The sequence below is a fragment of the Battus philenor genome, unplaced genomic scaffold (assembly GCF_028537555.1).
Source record: "Battus philenor isolate CCGP_79_NKW_IND1 unplaced genomic scaffold, ilBatPhil1.0.hap1 SCAF_5, whole genome shotgun sequence".
Classification (NCBI taxonomy): Eukaryota; Metazoa; Arthropoda; class Insecta; order Lepidoptera; family Papilionidae; genus Battus; species Battus philenor.
The window spans coordinates 5,942,732-5,958,078 of record NW_027181715.1 but is presented as its reverse complement, the minus strand read 5'-3'; the positions used below and the strand labels follow the sequence as shown (position 1 = coordinate 5,958,078).

General features: G+C 34.2%; 1 protein-coding gene across 2 annotated transcripts in view; it reads right to left on the bottom strand.

Annotated features, from left to right (window-relative positions):
- Positions 1–3,459: 3,459 nt before the first annotated feature.
- The window catches only part of Cip4 (formin-binding protein 1-like Cip4), a 59,041-nt gene continuing 47,153 nt past the window's right edge, over positions 3,460–15,347 (bottom strand). Inside the window, exons 5-14 of one of the 2 annotated variants that reach the window (XM_068772593.1) lie at positions 14,500–14,651; positions 13,319–13,475; positions 11,659–11,796; positions 10,595–10,786; positions 8,464–8,562; positions 8,009–8,102; positions 7,338–7,494; positions 6,338–6,612; positions 5,318–5,520; positions 3,460–4,406 (exon numbers count right to left, since the gene is read on the bottom strand). In XM_068772593.1, coding sequence (XP_068628694.1) covers positions 5,348–5,520; positions 6,338–6,612; positions 7,338–7,494; positions 8,009–8,102; positions 8,464–8,562; positions 10,595–10,786; positions 11,659–11,796; positions 13,319–13,475; positions 14,500–14,651 — 1,437 coding nt within the window. In that variant the 3' untranslated portion in view covers positions 3,460–4,406; positions 5,318–5,347. The remainder of the gene's footprint in view (positions 4,407–5,317; positions 5,521–6,337; positions 6,613–7,337; positions 7,495–8,008; positions 8,103–8,463; positions 8,563–10,594; positions 10,787–11,658; positions 11,797–13,318; positions 13,476–14,499; positions 14,652–15,347) is intronic. The other variant, XM_068772592.1, reaches the window with a different exon arrangement.

Here is a 15,347-nt window from a genome sequence, read left to right as displayed (position 1 = left end):
TTTTCTTTTTTTTTTGTACAAAGAGCTGGTCAACTCTATCCATTGATTACAGTAAAGTCAAAGTTCGCAAAGTTTAAAGCAAAAAGGTCGGTTAAGAAGCAAGTATAGATTAGGATTTGTCAAAAAGTCGTCGGCAATACAACCTTCATTAACAAATTATTTATATCAAGTTTTAACATATTCCTTATGTATACGACATGACAACAGATAATAAATAAATTCTAGTAAGTCATAAAAAGGATGATTTTCCTTATTTATTTACATGTTTGTTAGAAAGATAAAGAATTTTGATATATACGGTGCAATCAAAACTAGATAAGTTTATCCGTGCATCATAGTGTCAATGGAAATTGTTGTCGTTTTGTTTATTAAGATATGCATATGTATAAATGCAACGGTCGGCAACATTACACGTAGCTCTGAAAACATGTGGAGGCTTACGATTATTGATCATGTAAAAGGTAAAAGGTTTAGAGGGTAGTCACCTACTTGCTGGAGTGACAAAGTTACAAAAACATGCAGTACTACTGTGGATGGCTCCATAAAACTTTTCAAAAACAGAAAAACCTGAAGAAAACTGGTAGGGCAGACTGACATACCAGGATCCTCTGTTATGAGGACAAGACTAACAAAAAGATATATGGAATAAGATAAATGGTATACATAAGGTAAATGTTTTTTTTAAATTAATTCTAATTTGTATCGCTAGGGCGTTTGAATAACATTATTTTTTCTCGTTTATTGAGCATACAGTTATAGATACGAATCTCTCTTCTCCCAGCTGCGAGTCACGACTACGTTTTATTATTTTATAATTTTCTTATAGGTAAATACAGCTAAACTTTGTACATGTAAACAATGTTGGTGCATTACTTTATTTAATTTGCTGCCCAAGGCCTACATACCGTTAAATGTCTTGAGGTTTAAGACAATGTGCCGGGCCAACTCATCAAAAAATTCTGCCGTAAATTTTTTCCTGAGGTCCGGTAAGTCGAACGGAGTATAGGTGTAAAAGCTTAAAAGCAATGGATTTACAGCTCATTTGTAAGCAAAAAGTTTATACACATATCTACAACCATCGTTTACAATATGTAGTAATCCGAATTTTTAAAACACTCTTTGATACTATATTATCATTACTTTAATCATTATTTGTTATTTCTGAAGCCATTGGTTTTTGGAACTGTGTATCCCTTTACAGCATTTACACCTATAATTAATCATCCTGTATAGGTATCTGTACCAAATATATCTTACCAGTGTTCGATATTGGTTAATCGTAACATTAAACATTTAAAACCGAAATGGCATGAGGTTAACATTTCCATTTGAATCTTGAGTAAAATTACAATCTGTATTAATGTCATCGGGTATTCTTGGGCAATTTTAGTGCAGGTACATTATAAAATTGTGAAAGATTTGTGCACAGAGCATATTTTTTTCGCGTTAATTTCATTTCAACATCTGTAATCCAGAAAACTTGTAGAAATTTCATTAATCGACGCAACCGTCAAGGTGTTATTGTGAAAAGAAACGATGTACTTTTTTAATGATTATACACCAGTCTTACAACGATTCGGTGTAATTTTAACTTGCCGTATGATTATTGGTTATTTATTATAACTAAATTAATTCAGCATAGAACGTCCCTCCTTTCGGTGGATAGATGGCCATATTAAGGCCGCCTGAAGATGAATGTACTCCGGTTCCACGCGAACCTTTTAAAAAAGTATAAGATATATGGTTCTCCATGTTCAACATTGAACATTCTACTAATGCAGATGATGATAGTGAATAAATTCATTTTTTTAAACATGTCTAAATAATAAGGATGTGTACAAAACTACTTAAGGTTTTTGCGAAATTTATTCGACGTTTCAACCCATAGACGCCCATCGCAAGGCATAGATGTCCTCTAAAGATATCTATGGGACATACCATATTCGCCACGCTTGACAGACGGGTTGGCGATCGCGGTGTGGTTATGCGGTAGAGGACGCTATTACCTATACTCTGGAAACTTGATTTTGAGCAGTGGCAATATCAGTGCAAATGTAAATGTAAATGCACAAAATTTGAATTATTTAAGATTGTATCCCTGGAATCGAACCCGCGGCTTACAATCGCAAGTCTCAGTCCTCTACCGTTGGGCTACCTTTACCTTCTTCATACCAATATAAAGTAGGAAAGTAAAATATTAGATTACACGAGATAATAGCTTCTAGTATATCTCCTGCTGGAAGTGTTGAAAGATTTTAAGATGATTAAAAAACTCTTTTTTCGTAACATTTTTTTTTAATTTATAAATCTCTAACAATTTTACAATTGTTTATAAAGATAAACAATATCTCTTTAAGATCTTAGTTACAGAGTTTAACACCTTTCATACATTTTTCTTACAGTATTAGTCCAGACATACTCGCCGGAATGAATAGCAGCATCAACTTCAAACGATTATAGAATGAAACTAGTGATAATCGAGACAAACCTGTGTATTTATAACCAAGTCGTATTTTTATAGACAGCTAAATTTCATTCAGAATATAACCCGAGGCAAGTGGTTTTTTTAGAACTCGAAAAAAATATATTATGCCCTGGAATAGAACCGTGCTATTCGAGAATTTGGTGTACAAAATACAGCAAAGTAACACAATTGACGAGACGCACAAGTGATTATTGAAAACTATTGCTTGTCGCACCCGTTTGGACTTTAGAGTTCATTAGTGGAGTCCACAGTCGTACAAGCTCAGCGAACATCCACCCACAAAGTAGACATATGACCTTGTTAAGGTCTACAGAAGACTCTAGGTGCAGGCCACTTCCAACTAGTCTTATTGGAAATCTATAGTGTAGGCTATGTTCATTAGTGGATGTCCTGCGACTGAAATGATGATGAAATAAATTTGCCATACAACTTCCTCATACACCGCAAAGGGTATCAATAACTTGAGTGCACATTATAGTTACTTTGAAATATGCTACCATTAGCTTAAGTAATCATGGTGCGTTTTAAACCGAAAAACTTACTTATACTGGCCCATAAAAATCATGTCTACCTAGGGCTTTACTGTCGGTATTTTAGTTCGACCGAAATCGCTGTACCGCGCCATAGGAAAGCGCGGAGAGATGGGGGCCATAGAAAAAAGGTTGAACGCCGCCGCAGCGAGCGTTAACGTCGTACTGAAGAAACAAAACGGCCGATACTCGGCACACCCGTCTCGCCGCAGAATACCAAAGTCACGGTACAGCCGTTTCGGTAGCACTCAATGATTCTTAGTGTTTAGGGAATATCATTACTTGGACATTAATAATTACTACAAATAGGTCACATATGAACAAAATTTATATGATTGACTTTCGTAATCATAATAAACAATGCAGACACACATTGTGTATTTATTTCACTTGGAAAGGTGTTGTTGTCATAATGTAAAATTAAACACATAAAAAGGTCTCATATAGTTTTATTTTTATAAAAAAATCGAATCATTCATCCATTCTTCCCTCATTATATATAAATACAATTCTGTTTCTTCCATACAGAAATATTCAAAAATAGCATTGGCTAATCACGACATTTAGCTAGCATTAATAACTAAATAAGATTCAATTAATATAAGCTTTTTATAATACATCGTGTGATATCGGGATAATGTATTTCATTAATCTTTACTGAATACATTTTATTTTAGCATTTTAATATTAATTCGAGATAAATTTTAATGTTTACATATTTTACAGGTCATATTTATTACTTTTTTATTATCTATTTTTGCTATAATTTCGAATAATCATCGGCGGAATCACATAAAAGCAATAGAATATCACCTATTATAAGTACGAAAATCCCTTAACACATAAACAGCTGGCACAATGAAGATCTAGATGTGTTACACATTGTTACAATTAAAGTTTACAAACTATTTTAAGCTAAACGAGCTTACATGAAAAATATGTAAGTCATGTATCCGATAATATACACAATAAATAAGACCATGGAATGTTATTAAAATTACGATCGACGTAGACGTAGCAATTTCATCTTCGTATAGTAGAAATTACAAGATATCTCATTTTTATTTTCAACCTTTCCAAAAATTTTTAATTTATCGATAACATCTTGAATATATTTTCTTATTCAGCTTTACCACGTCTACGGCGTTTGAGAAATAATAAAGAAAGATAAAAAAATAAACCTAGTATCAGTTACGACAAATTATAGCAAAAATACTTGCAAAAGATTAGGCCACGAGTGGTTTCACTATTGGAGCGTCGCGGCGCCGCGGTTTTCACATACGATTTCACAAGCGACAAACAGTTCGGAGGCGATATCGTCTCGTTGCAACACGCCGGTGACGTTGCGACAGCGGCATTGCAACTGCAAAGCAGGCAGCGCCCCGCTGTGCCTACAAAACAAATACATTATATTCATTCAGTATTATATATTTAATTTATTTATTTGTTTGGAAGACTTTGGGTTGTGGACACTTCTTCTTTTTTAGCCAATGCCCCGTACAAAGCAAAGGCCCAAAAAGTCCAAAGATTGATTGATTGATTGATTCAGCGACCACTCGCGACCCGCGGCATTGACTGTCTTTGGATCACCTACTGGCAAGCCAACCCGATGTAGGTAATTATATAAGTATAAAATAATATTGTATTTAAACAAACAGCAAATTACAAGTCTTCACTTGAATCATTATATTGACGTTGACGAAAAGAATTGTTATTCATGTCAACATTTTTAAGAACTTTTTACATGCTTTTTAATGGTAGTTATATTAACATCGTAAGTTCCCCTATAATAGAAACTGATCGAACTCAGCTTCCCCTCTCTTAGAAAATGCTAAGCTGACATCGTATGAATAAGACATACGGCTAACGAACCATCATCTTTTACCCCGACTGATCGGTCTACTTACTTCCCACAGAATTGCTAGTTTTTCATCAAACACAAGCTTATTATTACTTGTTAAACTTACTGACGGCGAAATTCTTTGACATCTAGTGACACTTCAAACGGAGGCTTGTCCCTCTTTACTCATTTTCGTCGTTAACTTTTTTTAACTTGGGAACAAATAAAAAAAAAAGTTTCGAATTCTCTTTTGGGGACCTTTGGGCATCCAGTTACTTCATGTAGTGCCCGCATGCTAGACCGCCTCCTAATTTCTGAGTAAGTTCCTGAGAGATCCCTAGAGCTTAATTATTGTAAAGACGTCTAGATTAAGCCAGTTTAGCACTAGTCATCTCAAACTTAGTGCAACAGTAAATGTGCTAACAGGCAAACAGCATCCATTTTCTATTACAAAAACAAAACCTTTTCCAGGTGTGGTGAGTGCGCACCGTGCTAGTGATCGTGAGCGTCGGCGTAGAGCGTGGTGGCAATATAGGTGGTGGGCACGAAGCCTTCCTCGCGCGTGTGCTGCCTCCGCACACGCGTCCACCCGTCGCCCGCGTCCGTCTCCAGCACCAGCAGCCGCTCGCCGCACTCCATGCGCATCGTCGAACCGGTGCCGTTCGCTGCAATAAAACGTCTTCTTTTTTATATTCATATGCGTTAATTAATGCACGGACATACAGTTAGGAGGTGACATTCAAATACGATTCGAATTTTGGTTACTGAAAAAAACTTATCATTATTAATTATATTGTGCTATAGTAAAATATTAAAAAAATAAAACTGTGAGATTCTTCAATAAGCATAATTGTAAACTGTGACTAAGGGAACCCACAGACAAGTGATATGATAAAATAAATTTACAGCTCGATTACAGCGTTTGCAGCATAATTTCTGGTGGGGGCGGTATCTTTACACCGCTGGAAGTGATTCGAGGGATCCCAAAACGACAAGCCTCGGCTTGCCAAATGAGCTATATTCACTATTTTTATTTTTGGATTGAACTCATCAAATTATTGACTTCTACCAATTCTAGACTCCAGATAAGAAGCACAGAGTGGTGCTATGTACTTCATCGTCGTCTTCGTTTCAGCCCATAGACGCCCACTGCAAAGCGTAGGCCTCCACCGAAGATAGCGATGAGAGGATATACCATAAACGCCACGCTTGGCCGATGGGTGAGCGATCACAGAGTGGCATTGTTACAAAAGATGCTGCTGCACATCCTCTGAAAGCTTGTTTATGAGCAGTGGCAAAACTTCGTAATAAAAGCACAAAGTGTGAATTATATCCAAGACTGTATTCCGGGAATAAAACCCGCGACCTACAATCTCAAGCCTCAGTCCTCTAGCGCCGAATTAATAGTAATAGTATGCGGTTATTACGTATGAAAAACTACAAAGTTTTAGACATTCAAAACAACACATAGCCTTGACTGACCTTCGAACGCGTAGAGCGCCTTGCAGTAGCCGAGTGGCTGGAGATCCGGTTCGTAGTAGTAATCCATGTCGGACTCGTGATCATGTGCGTCGTGCTCATCATGCTCGTGGTGGCCGTTGGCGTGCTCGTGTGCGGCAGCCAGCTCGCCGCCCAGTCCCGACTCGGGGGAACCGCCCGCCACCCGCGCTACCGACGCGCAAGCGTTTGTGCCCGTGCCCGTGCTAACTGACGACTCTGATGCCGACCGAGACAGGGATTCGCTGTTTGAACCGATACTGAAACAATATATTTATTACAAACTACCTGCCCCCAGTCTTCGTACTGTCAAACGATATTAGCCTGTCACAGTCTTATATAATAAAGCATAACATATTTCAGACATCCAGCGTCTTTCGACAACCTTAACTATACAATGTTGTCTATCCACCTTGTGGGTGGACGTTCTTTTTAATATCAAAATAATTTTTTTTACTAACCTATTATAATAATTGTTGTTCGATTATACAAGAAGACTTGTGAATTAATACTATTTCATTTATTATTTATACATTTCATCACTTGAAAAATATTTGCATATAACAGGCACCAATGTTTCAGTATAAATGTGAACACCCAGTTTTTTTTAATAATTACCCCATACTATATTGTGAGTAGGATTTTTAATACAAAAATATGGATAAACTTTCGATTAGAGCCTTGCTCCTGTTGTTACTTTATCATATCAACCTATAGACTTCCAGAGCATAGGCCTTCCACAAAGGTCGCCACGATGACTTGTCTTCCACTATCCTCACCCTGCGACTTCTAGCGACCATACTACATCGTGGGTTCATCTATTGGGGGCTTACTCAAACTGTCTACCTGCTCATGGTCGCCACCCGAGAACATTTCGGCTGCAACGTCCACTACTTCAGATAAATAATACCCGAGAGAGTGCTACGTTGGTGACCTCTGCGATTCTTCTGTGGTTACTTTACTTAATTGTATATTAACAATGAACCTTATAGCCTGTGCTGGTGGGGCGGAGCCGTTAGTCCGCGACGTCGGGTGCAGCGGCGGCATGCACACTTGACTGTTCGCCTCCGCCAATAGTTCCTCGAATTTACGTAACTGTGCCCTTAGTTTCTTTAATTTATCGCAGCATTCATTGAGTTGTCCTGGCGACAAACACACAAAAATAAATAATATAAACAATGTAATAATTAATATGATTATATTTACCCTTATGTTGGCGGTCAATTTTTGATTTAGATTAACATACAATTTTTTAAAACAGAGAAAAAACCAAGGTAAAATGTAATTTATGTAAAAATATAACTTTCCTTTAAAAATTTTACAATATTTATAAATTTAAAAAATAATATCTAAAAAATAATATTTCTGTTCTTAAATACAAAATTTAATGCTGATTTTTGATAACAAAAAACTTTTCCCTTTCTCATATAAAGAAAATAATGGAATATCGAATTTAAACAATTCAAAAGACAGATAAGATAAACTGCGGTAGTTATAAATAAATATAATAGCTGTCTAAATGTTACCTATAAATATAAGGAAAAAAAAAACGGTACATGTCTTCACATCATTACTTCATTTTTATTTTCAATTAGCAATTATGTTTCTTTAATACTTTTTTATCAAGAAAATATAAGCAATGTAGTGATATCAAACCTTCCACAGTCATTGGATCCCCTAGTGTAGGATTTGTTTCGTATACTCCTTTCATTTTCATTAAACCTTCCATTGCGGCTTGCTCTTGTGCCACCTGCAATAAAATTTAAACTCAAACTTTCTCTGATTTGTAACTGTCGGTCTCGAATCGAATTATGAAAAAAATATATATTTTGTTGACTAAAAAACATTTAAAATTCATATTTGACTAGTCCGGTCCGCAGAACGCAAAAAATACGCATTCACACGACGGCTGTCACCTGACAACTGAGTTACACTACTAGTATATGAATATCAGCAATGAACTGATATACCAAATACTAAAGATATTGATCAAACATATGTTCACACACAATCAAACATTTGTTCTGAACTGTTGAAAGACTTGGTGCCAATATACTTTATGAATAGATTAATAAGCGAGAATAAATAGAATAAATAATGGAAAAACTTACTTGTTTATTTAACTCATGAACCTTTGCTTGAAGCTTCTTTTTCTTCTGATTTGGTGGCAAATCTGAATAATCCTCCTTCCCGTCCATTGACATATTGTTCTAAAATTCAAATAATTACATTATTATCTTAAATACATATTTATTAAATTTAATTTAGTTTAATTATTCATTAAATTACATTCACAAAGCATTTCACAAGAAAAATTTAGTCAATATTACAAAATGTGTTTTATACACTGATTTGTGATGAAATGTAGTGTGTTGACACAGTTATGGTTCCTTTGAAATGTAATAATGAACTAGATGTCATTAATTACATTAAGTATTTTTTAATCATATATAGTATATGAAAATATGTACATAGTGATATGATACATAACAAATATATGCACATAATGTTTATGAACAAAAGGTAATGAAATATATTAATAGAAAGCAAAACTCGTTATTATTCAAGAGAAAATGTAAATGGTGAGCTTTGTCTCCATGTAATTTTCAGCATTACAAAATTTCTACAGTAATAAAATGTTTTTACACGCATCGAAAATTATTATGAAATTTATGGCACATTAAAAAACGCTTATTATTTTAATGATGGTATAATTTAGAATAATTATTTGTATATTTAGAATTCCCGGCCACATTTAAGTTTAAAAAACATGCAATGTACCAAGTATTATATTAAGTATCTGAGATTGAACACAAAACTCAAACTTGTGTACATATGGGTTGCGAACCAACCCATTCTATAGCCAGTCTTCTGTGAATCATACAAAGTAAGGAATAAAGGTGATGGGAAAAGTGAATGAACAATACAATGTGTCTAGCTATAATTGCACCACACAGTAAAACCACCCGTTTAACTTGTAACTGACCTTGAAGGAGTGGCACGCTTCAATAATCCTCTGTAGCCATAACGTTAGACGGTTTCGTGACGAGATGAAGGCAAACAAAATATATTAAAATAAAGAAAACAAAAGTAAACGAACGGACAAGTGTTGGAACTTTCACCGCTGCATAGGAGAGTTCAAAGCAAAGCATAAAAGTGCGCTTGACATGTTCGCACAATCTCACTTCGAACTTGATTAAATCGCATGAATTTGCAAGTTATATGGGAGACAATGCATGAAGTTTCATAGCACATGCTAAAAACTTACATCCACACGGGTGGACTTACTTTTTCATGTGACATCGATCGCCGACAGCCAATATCATTCATTTATTCATTAGGTTTACCCGTGTTAGATGGGAATCGAATGGGGAATAATAAAATAAAAACACATTAGTATCTCCATCTCCAAAGCATAATAAATAAATAAAAACAACCGATATTGCATATTGCCACATTTTTTATATATTAGCGTCAGGTCAATATCTGGTGAAATGGCTTAATAATGGGTAACTCCAGAAAATTAAAATCTATTTCACATATTTTTAAAATTATTGCCATTAAAAAGAAAATTAATTTTATACACTCTGTAATATTCTACTACCCTCTATAACAATAACTACAAATGTTAACCTTTTTCACACTTTCGTGGTACGCTCTCCCTGACGGAAGAATCCCTTATTTGAACAACAAAAAATTATATTGTCATGACTTAACAAACAGCACTTTTTAACAAACTATTATTACATCGATCAAATTATTACATCCATCCAAATGAAATTCATTTCATGAAATTTTTTAAATTTTTGGGTTACATTTTACTTGTTCTATCAACAAAACAGAAAAAAAAATTAAGTGTTTTGAAATTAGCGCAGATAAATTTAAATATACTTATGCACGCTACAACACGGTGAATTGCTTTCACATTTTAGTAAGAACGCGGACATCATGTTCTATTGAAGCTTGCAGTAATAATTCCATAAAAAATGGCTAAATATCGGTTGTTATAACAAACATAACAAAATTACAGTAGTTTAAAATAATAAACCCCATACATGCGTTATTAAAATTGTTGTTCGAAAAGTGGGATAAAATTATTAATTAAAATTACAACAAAAAGGTTGTGAACTGGTCATTTTTATAGTTTTGCAGACATTCATATCCTATATATAAATAAAAATGACCAAAGGAATAAAAATTAAAAGTGATTTTGAGGCTATATGGGTGTAAGTGGTGTCTCACCTTGTTGGAGCTGAATATCGAAAGCAGTCCTCCTCTTTTCTTGATCCGGTGACCAGAGACGGTGCCACGTGCGGCTGTCAGATGGTTCTGTGGTGGTGCCTCTGCAGCCTCAGCACCCGACGCCGCCTCGAACCTGAAGTCCTCCGGCGGCACGAATCCTGATTTGTATCTCTCTATGACCAATTGTGTGTCCTGTGTATGAAATTATTACGATTAGTTGATTAATTGAAACCACTTTAATTTATTACCAAAAAGAAAATTAAATTGGTATGTTTAGTAGTGATAAAACCCTACCCAACATATGTACTGGTAGGTTATATTCTCTTCTTCCCTTTAGTTCCGGTATTCTCTGACTATAGTAAAAAGCCACTAAAAGGTTCAACGGGTATAGGTGAGTTTGGCCACACGCAAAAATATTATGGTTATATGATCCCGAGCATCTCCACCAAGGATATCCACCGGGGGTATTTTAATAGGTTAAAATCACGTAACCATGTTTTTACACCAAAATACTAAGTATCTTGAGTACAAAAGATTTTCTGATTACTATCTTAGTACTTTAACTTTTATACTAATCTCAGTAACAGTAAAATCCTTAATATACATATCATACCATTTAAAATGTTAATGGTCTCAATTTTCAAGCACCATAGTTATATAGGCTACGATCATTTTTATTACATGGCTTCTTAGTTTCTCTAACACTTTCTATTAATTTCATTTTAATTTAGTAACTTTGACCTTTTATTTTTATAATGTGAATTTCGTTTTTTATTATTTTAAGTTACTTTTTCTTAAACTTTTGTAACTATATTCCTAACCGAGAGTAGATGTTAAATGCAATATACTTATATACCAGTTTATTTCATGGGTACTATTTCATGTGTTTCATAAAAACAATAATAATAAAAATATTAGTCTACGGGTTCTACAGATGGTGGTATTGAAAGTCAACCCGTACACAAAAACTCCTCATACACAAATTTTTTATGTAATATGCTATGGACAAAGTATCTTTGAAACAATTTTTTGTACTTAATTTAAACTTAAATAATTAATATTACCTCTTTTTCATTAATACTATTAGCGGCTAGCTCCATTCCGTCTAGGCACTGCATTATTATTGGGAACACTTTCCTTTCAACATCCACGGAACTTAACATAAAGTTCTTTATGTTTTTGATTCTCTTTTCATCTAAATCCTGAAATTAAATGTGTTGCATTATTTATTTATTTATATATTCATTCTTTTCAAAAATGTAGACCTTCACCATCAGTGATACAGTTACATAAAACCATTCATTTTATCAAGTAATATGTTCTTACAAATAATACTATACTATGTATACTATAGGATAAGACACCTTATAAATAATCTTTTTACAACCCTGTGATTTAAAAACAACATCAAGCTTACAAGATAATATTGATTGAAAAATAGGTATATCATCTAATAGTTTCATTAGAAAATAAAAATTGATATTTTAGTTTACAACTCACATATATACCGCTATACTAATATAATATATTCCCTACCTTTCACACTCAGCAATTCAGCTTCTTTTTCATATTTCATAATTGAAAGATATGTTTAAGACAACTTAATTTTTTTTTGTAAATATTTTATATCTTACTGACTATATTGACAAGTTGGAATGTTTTCACTGGCTATTTGTATTAATAACATTATTAATAACAAAAATACAGTTAGTGGTAACATTCCTCCTTGCTACTACTACAAAACGGAATAATAGGCTGTTGTTTGCCCTGTTAAAGAACAAATAAAAAATGAAAAAAGAAATTCAGAAATAGACGCGATTTTACTATTTGTCGTGACTAGTGACCCATTTGGCCGGTCGCCAGAGAACACGGCCATACAACAACCACAATCCAACGAGCAATATTTCACCAAAACGTTATCGAGTTCATGACTCATGTTTACATCGATGTTGATAATTCTTATGAAAAATGTTTCAATAAATGCTATACAAATAAACGTAATTATAGCACAATATTATCAACATCTATAAAATTTAGCAAAAGCTATAAGCTCTCATGCTAAAATTTTAAATTTGTAATAAAATGTGATGCTATTAGTGCTGTTATTATAATCGCTACGTTTATTTTAAAAGGTAAGTTACGTACAAAAATCGCATGTCAAAAAATACATATTTTCACCATTTTGTTTTAGTTTCCTGCATCATTATCATTACCATTCATTGTTAATTATTAAAAATATAAGTGGAAGATCTTTTTCAATAAATTTTGATACAATATATTTAAAATATATAAAAGTAAAAGCAATCGAGTATAAACTATGAATTATTACTGAAAAATAAAACGTGATGTAGCACGTGAGTATGTATGCATACGTGTATATACACGTACTTACTTACGTACTTTACATATATATGAATTAGGGGGACCGGAAAGTTATGTCACTTTTTTCCGTTACATTCACACAGCTACATTAAAAAAAAATATTTCTAATCAACAGTATATTCACCTAATTATCAACAACCTTTTGCCATCTAGTATACAAGTTTTTAATGTTGGTGTTGTAAAAATTAATTGGATTTTCAGTAAAAATATGTCGACAGAAACGTCATTACTTTCCGGTCCCCCTAATTTTATCGAATTACCAATTATCAAAGTTATTGGTTGCATGACTAAAGTAGTACATTTGTATCAGACGTACTAAAATATTTAAATATGTCGCCTTACCTGTAGTTGCTTGAAGACGTGCGGCAGCCGCTGTTCGTAGTGCTGCCTTTGCGCCTCGTTCGTTTTACGCAACTGGTCCGTATACTCGAGCTTCGCTTCCTCGCACGCCTGGCTTCTCGACTTTACATTTGCCTTCTGTTTCTCCAACTCTGCTCGACTGTAAATTATTGAATAAGATACTAGAGACGATTGATTTCGGCATGGACTCCGAGTCTCCGGTAAATAAAGTAGCAAATATAACATTTAGTTCATGGATGCACAGACCGCGGCCCGCTGGTCTAATACTGGTGGCCCGCCGACAGCAAAAATAATACTCTCGTAAATTCGAAAAATATTGAATTCTATTCCAGAATAAAACCAAAAAAATTTAACTACCTATACTTCTGGCGGCCGGCCCGCCATCAGTTCATGATTTGCCCGAGTGGCCCCTAGTCTTAATAAGTCTGTGCAACCACGATTTAGTTAGTAGTTGACTGGCAAGCCCAGCGTAGATCGCCACGTCCACCTACATGATAGACAGACGATTTTCTTAAGTAGGTTGGAGAATGCTAGATGCTCTTCCATCCAAGCCCTATTGTAAATTTATAGAAGTATTTTTAATGTAAAAAAAAATGCTTAAAAAGACATCTTCTTTCATTTCTTTTTTTTCCAAAAATATTAGTTGTAATCAGGCACTAAATTTAACTAGTTATGAATTGTTTAATACGAAGCTTACAAAAATTATATTGCCGCGAATATTCTTAAACTAAATAGTATAGTTACTTGTTAAATTGCTATCACGTAATTATTATCTTATAACCTTTGACATAAATAGACGCAGAAATATGTGAAAAGATAACTGCATTAACGGTATCACATTTTCATAAAAGCATAAAAGGAAAGTACAAAAAACCTTTTAGTATAATAGCAACGTGATAGAGGGACCTTAAAAGCAAACCGCTTCAGACACAAAATGAAGTGTGTACCTAAAAATTAATACGTTTTATTTTCGAACATATCCGTGTAAAAATGGAAGAATACAAGGTGTTCGCTCCCACTCGCGAAATAACGATGATTCATTAACAAAAATGAATAAAAGATAGCGCCCTCGAGAGCAACTCTTACAGGATGACTGCAGACTAAAAATAATCCTGGCCAAAAATTAATTCGAAGCGTGTGTAGGCGGCTGCATATATTTTTACCTTAGATTGAGGTCAGCGTCAGCTTTCTGGAACGTTTCAAGAGCTCTTTCGGACTCTCGAGCGGCTCGCTCGTAAGCCCTCCGCGCTCTCTCCAGTGCTCCTATGGCTGAGTTGAGTACGGCCACCTGTTTAGCGCCTTCGTTCAAATGTTGCTGAAATTAAAAAGAATGATAAAACGGTCAAGTGCGATGTCAACGAGCAGTTAACTTCATCCTTTAAGCCGTGTCGTTGGACTACTGTAGCTGAGAAAATTCTGACGTAAAATTTATTAAAAATTTTTTTTTTTTAAAATACAACTGAAGTTTTTTTTATGAATGAATAACGAACTGCAGATGTGCTTTGTTTAAATTGTTATAGCAGATATTTGGCACTAAAAAAATTTAAGTCGCTATTTACAGTCAACAATGCATTGACTGTGTCTCGCCTTGTTTAATGCTCGTTGACTTTAAACTCCACGGGAAATGAATAAATTACTTTAACATTTATCGATAATTTGCCGATTCTAATAGAGGCATAAATTAGTCACTATTTGCATTGGTCATGCTTGAACAACTTCACTGATTTCATTAATATTTTTCCTACAAGTTTATAAGTACTTCGAACAATATTTCAAAGAAAAATAAAATTGATAGCTGAGCAGAAACTTGACAAAAATTCTGAAAACATAACGACCGTTGAAACTTTATACATTTGGCAGTTTGTTGTGAACTTTGCGCGTTTAATTAATCGATCACAAAATAATAATAATTTCACCTTTAATCAATAAACAAAATCTGGAATATATTGTATAAATGATTTATTTGGAACACAATATATGCGAATAAGATCAAGCAGCACAAGTCTGTCAG